General features: G+C 35.0%; 1 protein-coding gene across 1 annotated transcript in view; it reads right to left on the bottom strand.

Annotated features, from left to right (window-relative positions):
* Positions 1 to 8,285, bottom strand: part of LOC139726058 (uncharacterized) — a 31,627-nt gene extending 23,342 nt beyond the window's left edge. Inside the window, exon 1 of the mRNA XM_071637139.1 lies at positions 7,960 to 8,285. Within this exon, the coding sequence (XP_071493240.1) occupies positions 7,960 to 8,026 (67 nt within the window). The 5' untranslated portion in view covers positions 8,027 to 8,285. The remainder of the gene's footprint in view (positions 1 to 7,959) is intronic.
* Positions 8,286 to 8,953: the final 668 nt, after the last annotated feature.

The following is an 8,953-nucleotide window of genomic DNA, read 5'->3' on the forward strand; positions in this document are numbered from 1 at the left end:
ACGGATTTTTGTTAGTAACACTTTTCTCCAGGATTTTATTTATTTTTTTTATTTTTTTTTTTTTACCCTGGTACACTGTACTATGAAGTATTCATGTAATGCACACAAGTCAGTGGAAAGTATTCATCACAATAATAAGCTCTGGAGAGGTACAGTATAATGTTGATCTATTTTGTCAACCCCCCCTTCTATCCACCACCCCCCCCCCCCCCAACTCTGCTTCTCTACATTTTTTTTTTTTAATAAAGTTCTTGTGGTACTAGATTTCAGTTCAAAGTAGTTGAATTCCTGAATCCTGAATCCTGGTCAGTGACGGGGCATAAATCTGCACATTACTTGAATATGAGACCATTCTGAAGCAAATAATTTTCACATAACAGTATATATATAATGTACTCTTAAATGAATCCCACAAGGATTGGAACAATTATCCCTCAGCATTCCCACTGATTCCCACTGATCGGTTACTAGCCATCCCCTTTAATCTGTTCGATAATTAAAAGTCGTTTTGTTCTTTTGTAGACAATAAGGTGATAATGATACCCCTTAAATGCAAGGATAGTTGCATGTATCTATTATAGGCATCTTTTGTAAAACTATATCAACACTGCAGGACTTCTTTTTTTTAAACCCAATGTGCATCATTCTCAAAAGTGTCCCTATTAGAAGTTTTTCCATCCTTCAATGTGCAATTTCTCATATGATAACAAACGGGAAGATATCATCAAAAATACATGATTAAAAAGAAATCTGTACAGAAATGTGACCACCACTAAGGACTCACACCTGTAAATATTATAATGAAATATCCAAAACCGCATCACAAAATCGTACCAAAAGATACTAACAATCAGAGTAACATTAAGTGAAAAAAAAAATTAACTGAAAAATCAGATGAAATTATCTACTGACAGCATTTTGGATGGAAGATGAAGGCTTTTCTCATGAAATTTGAAGGGACTATTAATTGTACGCATGTATGTACAAAAAATATGTGATCTATGTGTTTATTTATTTATTTTCTTTTTTAAGTAAAAAAAAACAAACAAACGCATAGTCTGGCTTAGCAAACCCCTGGACAGAGTTTGACCAGAACACCCCTTGGAAATTTAATGGATTGAACGGCATATCTCACTTTTACAGATTAGAGAAGATGAAAGACCTGATTCCTCCCAGCTATTTTACAGATTTTTTTTTTTAATTTAAACACACGTATTGATGGGGAAATACCTGTGTGAGCCCTTTATGTGACAAAACGGGCAATGGCTCACAACGACATTTGCAAGGAGCCCTCTTTCGTCCATAATGAATCCACGTACAGCCAAGTTCTAAGCCACTCATAGTTCAAAGTTCACGTGGGATTCCCCATGCTCACACTACTGGTCTCCAGATATACTTTTCGTAGAGATCAGTGTCCACGCCACACGCAGTTAAAGCCTTGCTGTTTTCCGAATGCATAATACATTTTACTTTTATAGTTTGTATGCATTCCATGGTAGTTGCATGGATGAAGAAGCGTTTCACTGTATACGATGCCGTCAATACCACCGTGTGGAAAATCAAACGTATTGACGTAAGTCTCTGTCATGAGTTAAACAGATTGAAGCCATCAAAGGCATATACAATATAATATGCACAGTTAAAGGACTTTCGACACGCATGTCGACCGAAAAAAGAACAGTTTTTCTGGTGACTTTAGTGATTCTTCATTTTTTTTTCCATCTTGTTTTATTATGAAACAGGTCTATCCGATTCCTCCTGCCAGTGTTTTGTTTTTTTAATTCCAATAATTCAAGTTTTGTTTTTTATTACAGATTAAGGAGATCCAGTTTTTTTGCCTGTTAGTGTTAGGTTCTAGGCTACTGTGATTTGTTTCTTCTTATCGGTGGTCACCAGTACGATGCATTCATAGTTAGTATTCCATGCCAAGGTATTTTGTTTTACATTGATATTGCTATATCCAGAAATTATCTTCTTTTTTTTTTTTTTTTGCTCAACCTGACATTTACAATCAATACGATAATGTTATTTTGATAGTCTCATTGGCTTTGCACCTTGTTATCCATCACTGCTTTTATCCATCTTTCAGTGATATGTAAAAAATGATTAATATAAAATAATCTGTAAACAAAAAAAAAATCGTGAGGAGCAATATGAGATATCATAAGTCCAAAATGAAATCAACAAATAGATCATACAGTCATACAACTGGGTTAATGCTTCAAATCGCTATCAATCACAAGTTACAAAGTATCAGTTCTATTTTTCAAACTTTCGAATTGTAGGTTTTTTTAATCAACTATTTATGCGCAAAGGTTGTGTCCGCATTGTTGGAAAATATTTGAAAAATATTGGAAATTAAATGAAAAAAATAACATAATTTTGTTTTGGATATACTATGTAAAAAAAGGAAATAGATTAACCCCTCTATCAATACTCCCGTTGGCATCGTTAACATTTGTAATGATTTTTTTTTTGTTTGTTTGTTTCTCTCGTCAATTGGGATTAAGAAAAAAAAAACGCTCTTCAGCAAAAAAACAAAAAAAAACAAACAAATAGGATCTGCTTCTATTAGATTATGTACGGATTTTTGTTAGTAACACTTTTCTCCAGGATTTTATTTATTTTTTTTTTATTATTTTTTTTTACCCTGGTACACTGTACTATGAAGTATTCATGTAATGCACACAAGTCAGTGGAAAGTATTCATCACAATAATAAGCTCTGGAGAGGTACAGTATAATGTTGATCTATTTTGTCAACCCCCCCCCCCCCCCTTCTATCCACCACCCCCCCCCCCCCCCCCCCAACTCTGCTTCTCTACATTTTTTTTTTTTAAATAAAGTTCTTGTGGTACTAGATTTCAGTTCAAAATAGTTGAATTCCTGAATCATAAAGTAGTCATTTTTTTTCCACAACTTTGACTGATTGGGGTATCTTCTAGTTTTGGCTATACAACTGAAATAGTTCAAAATGCATACATTTAAAGGGAATGGCTGGTAACTGATCAGTGGGAATCAGTGGGAATGCTGGAGGATGATTGTTCCAGTCTTTGTGGGATTCATTTAAGAGTACATTATATCTATTGTTTTGTGAAAATTATTTGCTTCAGAATGGTCTCATATTCAAGTGATGTGCAGTTTAATGTTTCCAGGTTAGCGTGCCTGGTCAGTGACGGGGCATTAATCTGCACATTACTTGAATATGAGACCATTCTGAAGCAAATAATTTGCACATAACAGTATATATATAATGTACTCTTAAATGAATCCCACAAGGATTGGAACAATTATCCCTCAGCATTCCCACTGATTCCCACTGATCGGTTACTAGCCATCCCCTTTAATCTGTTCGATAATTAAAAGTCGTTTTGTTCTTTTGTAGACAATAAGGTGATAATGATACCCCTTAAATGCAAGGATAGTTGCATGTATCTATTATAGGCATCTTTTGTAAAACTATATCAACACTGCAGAACTTCTTTTTTTTAAACCCAATGTGCATCATTCTCAAAAGTGTCCCTATTAGAAGTTTTTCCATCCTTCAATGTGCAATTTCTCATATGATAACAAACGGGAAGATATCATCAAAAATACATGATTAAAAAGAAATCTGTACAGAAATGTGACCACCACTAAGGACTCACACCTGTAAATATTATAATGAAATATCCAAAACCGCATCACAAAATCGTACCAAAGATACTAACAATCAGAGTAACATTAAGTGAAAAAAAAAATTAACTGAAAAATCAGATGAAATTATCTACTGACAGCATTTTGGATGGAAGATGAAGGCTTTTCTCATGAAATTTGAAGGGACTATTAATTGTACGCATGTATGTACAAAAAATATGTAATCTATGTGTTTATTTATTTATTTTCTTTTTTAAGTAAAAAAAAACAAACAAACGCATAGTCTGGCTTAGCAAACCCCTGGACAGAGTTTGACCAGAACACCCCTTGGAAATTTAATGGATTGAACGGCATATCTCACTTTTACAGATTAGAGAAGATGAAAGACCTGATTCCTCCCAGCTATTTTACAGATTTTTTTTTTAATTTAAACACACGTATTGATGGGGAAATACCTGTGTGAGCCCTTTATGTGACAAAACGGGCAATGGCTCACAACGACATTTGCAAGGAGCCCTCTTTCGTCCATAATGAATCCACGTACAGCCAAGTTCTAAGCCACTCATAGTTCAAAGTTCACGTGGGATTCCCCATGCTCACACTACTGGTCTCCAGATATACTTTTCGTAGAGATCAGTGTCCACGCCACACGCAGTTAAAGCCTTGCTGTTTTCCGAATGCATAATACATTTTACTTTTATAGTTTGTATGCATTCCATGGTAGTTGCATGGATGAAGAAGCGTTTCACTGTATACGATGCCGTCAATACCACCGTGTGGAAAATCAAACGTATTGACGTAAGTCTCTGTCATGAGTTAAACAGATTGAAGCCATCAAAGGCATATACAATATAATATGCACAGTTAAAGGACTTTCGACACGCATGTCGACCGAAAAAAGAACAGTTTTTCTGGTGACTTTAGTGATTCTTCATTTTTTTTTCCATCTTGTTTTATTATGAAACAGGTCTATCCGATTCCTCCTGCCAGTGTTTTGTTTTTTTAATTCCAATAATTCAAGTTTTGTTTTTTATTACAGATTAAGGAGATCCAGTTTTTTTGCCTGTTAGTGTTAGGTTCTAGGCTACTGTGATTTGTTTCTTCTTATCGGTGGTCACCAGTACGATGCATTCATAGTTAGTATTCCATGCCAAGGTATTTTGTTTTACATTGATATTGCTATATCCAGAAATTATCTTCTTTTTTTTTTTTTTTTTGCTCAACCTGACATTTACAATCAATACGATAATGTTATTTTGATAGTCTCATTGGCTTTGCACCTTGTTATCCATCACTGCTTTTATCCATCTTTCAGTGATATGTAAAAAATGATTAATATAAAATAATCTGTAAACAAAAAAAAAATCGTGAGGAGCAATATGAGATATCATAAGTCCAAAATGAAATCAACAAATAGATCATACAGTCATACAACTGGGTTAATGCTTCAAATCGCTATCAATCACAAGTTACAAAGTATCAGTTCTATTTTTCAAACTTTCGAATTGTAGGTTTTTTTAATCAACTATTTATGCGCAAAGGTTGTGTCCGCATTGTTGGAAAATATTTGAAAAATATTGGAAATTAAATGAAAAAAATAACATAATTTTGTTTTGGATATACTATGTAAAAAAAGGAAATAGATTAACCCCTCTATCAATACTCCCGTTGGCATCGTTAACATTTGTAATGATTTTTTTTTTTGTTTGTTTGTTTCTCTCGTCAATTGGGATTAAGAAAAAAAAAACGCTCTTCAGCAAAAAAACAAAAAAAAACAAACAAATAGGATCTGCTTCTATTAGATTATGTACGGATTTTTGTTAGTAACACTTTTCTCCAGGATTTTATTTATTTTTTTTTATTATTTTTTTTTACCCTGGTACACTGTACTATGAAGTATTCATGTAATGCACACAAGTCAGTGGAAAGTATTCATCACAATAATAAGCTCTGGAGAGGTACAGTATAATGTTGATCTATTTTGTCAACCCCCCCCCCCCCCCCTTCTATCCACCACCCCCCCCCCCAACTCTGCTTCTCTACATTTTTTTTTTTTAAATAAAGTTCTTGTGGTACTAGATTTCAGTTCAAAATAGTTGAATTCCTGAATCATAAAGTAGTCATTTTTTTTCCACAACTTTGACTGATTGGGGTATCTTCTAGTTTTGGCTATACAACTGAAATAGTTCAAAATGCATACATTTAAAGGGAATGGCTGGTAACTGATCAGTGGGAATCAGTGGGAATGCTGGAGGATGATTGTTCCAGTCTTTGTGGGATTCATTTAAGAGTACATTATATCTATTGTTTTGTGAAAATTATTTGCTTCAGAATGGTCTCATATTCAAGTGATGTGCAGTTTAATGTTTCCAGGTTAGCGTGCCTGGTCAGTGACGGGGCATTAATCTGCACATTACTTGAATATGAGACCATTCTGAAGCAAATAATTTGCACATAACAGTATATATATAATGTACTCTTAAATGAATCCCACAAGGATTGGAACAATTATCCCTCAGCATTCCCACTGATTCTCACTGATCGGTTACTAGCCATCCCCTTTAATCTGTTCGATAATTAAAAGTCGTTTTGTTCTTTTGTAGACAATAAGGTGATAATGATACCCCTTAAATGCAAGGATAGTTGCATGTATCTATTATAGGCATCTTTTGTAAAACTATATCAACACTGCAGAACTTCTTTTTTTTAAACCCAATGTGCATCATTCTCAAAAGTGTCCCTATTAGAAGTTTTTCCATCCTTCAATGTGCAATTTCTCATATGATAACAAACGGGAAGATATCATCAAAAATACATGATTAAAAAGAAATCTGTACAGAAATGTGACCACCACTAAGGACTCACACCTGTAAATATTATAATGAAATATCCAAAACCGCATCACAAAATCGTACCAAAGATACTAACAATCAGAGTAACATTAAGTGAAAAAAAAAAATTAACTGAAAAATCAGATGAAATTATCTACTGACAGCACTTTGGATGGACGATGAAGGCTTTTCTCATGAAATTTGAAGGGACTATTAATTGTACGCATGTATGTACAAAAAATATGTAATCTATGTGTTTATTAATTTATTTTCTTTTTTAAGTAAAAAAAACAAACAAACAAACGCATAGTCTGGCTTAGCAAACCCCTGGACAGAGTTTGACCAGAACACCCCTTGGAAATTTAATGGATTGAACGGCATATCTCACTTTTACAGATTAGAGAAGATGAAAGACCTGATTCCTCCCAGCTATTTTACAGAGTTTTTTTTTTTTAATTTAAACACACGTATTGATGGGGAAATACCTGTGTGAGCCCTTTATGTGACAAAACGGGCAATGGCTCACAACGACATTTGCAAGGAGCCCTCTTTCGTCCATAATGAATCCACGTACAGCCAAGTTCTAAGCCACTCATAGTTCAAAGTTCACGTGGGATTCCCCGTGCTCACACTGGTCTCCAGATATACTTTTCGTAGAGATCAGTGTCCACGCCACACGTAGTTAAAGCCTTGCTGTTTTCCGAATGCATAATACATTTTACTTTTATAGTTTGTATGCATTCCATGGTAGTTGCATGGATGAAGAAGCGTTTCACTGTATGCGATGCCGTCAATACCACCGTGTGGAAAATCGTACGTATTGACGTAAGTCTCTGTCATGAGTTAAACAGCTTAAATATGCACAGTTAAAGGACTTTCGACACGCATGTCGACCGAAAAAAGAACAGTTTTTATTATGAAACAGGTCTATCCTATTCCTACTGCCAGTGTTTTTTTTTTTTCATTCCAATAATTCAAGTTTTGTTTTTTATTACAGATTAAGGAGATCCAGTTTTTTTCCCTGTTAGGTTCTAGGCTACTGTGATTTGTTTCTTCTTAATCTTATCGGTGGTCACCAGTACGATAGTTAGTATTCCATGCCAAGGTATTTTGTTTTACATTGATATTGCTATATCCAGAAATTATCTTCTTCTTTTTTTTTTTTGCTCAACCTGACATTTACAATCAATACGATAATGTTATTTTGATAGTCTCATTGGCTTAAATTGCACCTTGTTATCCATCACTGCTTTTATCCATCTTTCAGTGATATTAATTTCTGTTTTGGACAATTTTTGGCAATTGTGCCTTATAGACTACCCTGTGGGAGAACAGACGCATTTTGGAAATACCAAGGCTCACCAGGCGCGCAATCAGAGACAGTTTTTTTCATACCGTAGGTCTATATAATAATTATATATATTTTTTTTTTACATTTTGTATATTTTATCTGAACGCGGAAATAACAGCAGCAACAGCATTATTAAACTTACCTTCTGCATTATGACCACTCAGCACGGTCAATATTAATAGGACAACGAGGCCGTGTCTTCTATCCATGACTGTACGTTGTAGTCGAAGACTAAACACATTTCACATAAAATGAGATGAATATGCGTTCTGATCGTTAACGTAGACCTATATGTTTTGATGTAATGTCCAAGCCTCTCTCATGATCTAAGTAACCACAGCTTTCGAGAAGGCGCAAGAGTCGAACACTTACAATGCAGCCTCCCTATATTCGAGACAAGCGTCATTCCATTGTGTACAAAGAATGCTGGTTGTTGTAAACGCACTGCTCCCAATCCGCGACGATAGCAGAGTGCATCAAACGCTTTATTTCCGTAGAGAAACATTTCCTGGCATCTCGCCAACTTGGGACCAGCGCCCAAACAGTGATCGCGATACAGGCTGTTATCGATACCAGACCTCTTCCTGTAAGGAGGTGGAGCATAATATAGGAAGAAGTTGAAGAGGTGTTTTAGCATGTTTAGGGTGAGAATTCGTTCTTGCCCTTAAATGGATAGTACATTTTGTGGTAAAGATGGAGACTCATTTATTAACTGTTCGCGTAATAATAAGAAACCACGTGTAATAAGATACACAATGTAGGCCCTATAATGTAAGATGAATTAAGAATATTCGATAAAATTCGGTTGGGGGTGATGATGACGCGGACAAAATGACAATGTATATTGTGTTCACACATGTCATCGTTAGAAGGCAAAATGTTACACGGAGCAGCGGCTGTAATTTTATTTCTTTCGTTCTGAAGCGATCGCCCACTGGATCAAACGAGGGCGCCAAAGGTGTCGAACAAAAACCAAATCAAACAAGATAAGAACAACACGTAATGATGATGCGGAAATATACACATTTCGGCTCACTCGCGCATACTAATTTAGAGTATTTTTTCAAGTCCTCAGTTTGTTGGTATAAATCGTTATGTATAAGGCCGCCACTATATCTTGATTAAATTGTAAGATT

Source organism: Diadema antillarum, unplaced genomic scaffold, assembly GCF_040938485.1.
Source record: "Diadema antillarum isolate AM-2024a unplaced genomic scaffold, OU_Dant_1.0 seq00000076_RagTag, whole genome shotgun sequence".
NCBI classification, from domain to species: domain Eukaryota; kingdom Metazoa; phylum Echinodermata; class Echinoidea; order Diadematoida; family Diadematidae; genus Diadema; species Diadema antillarum.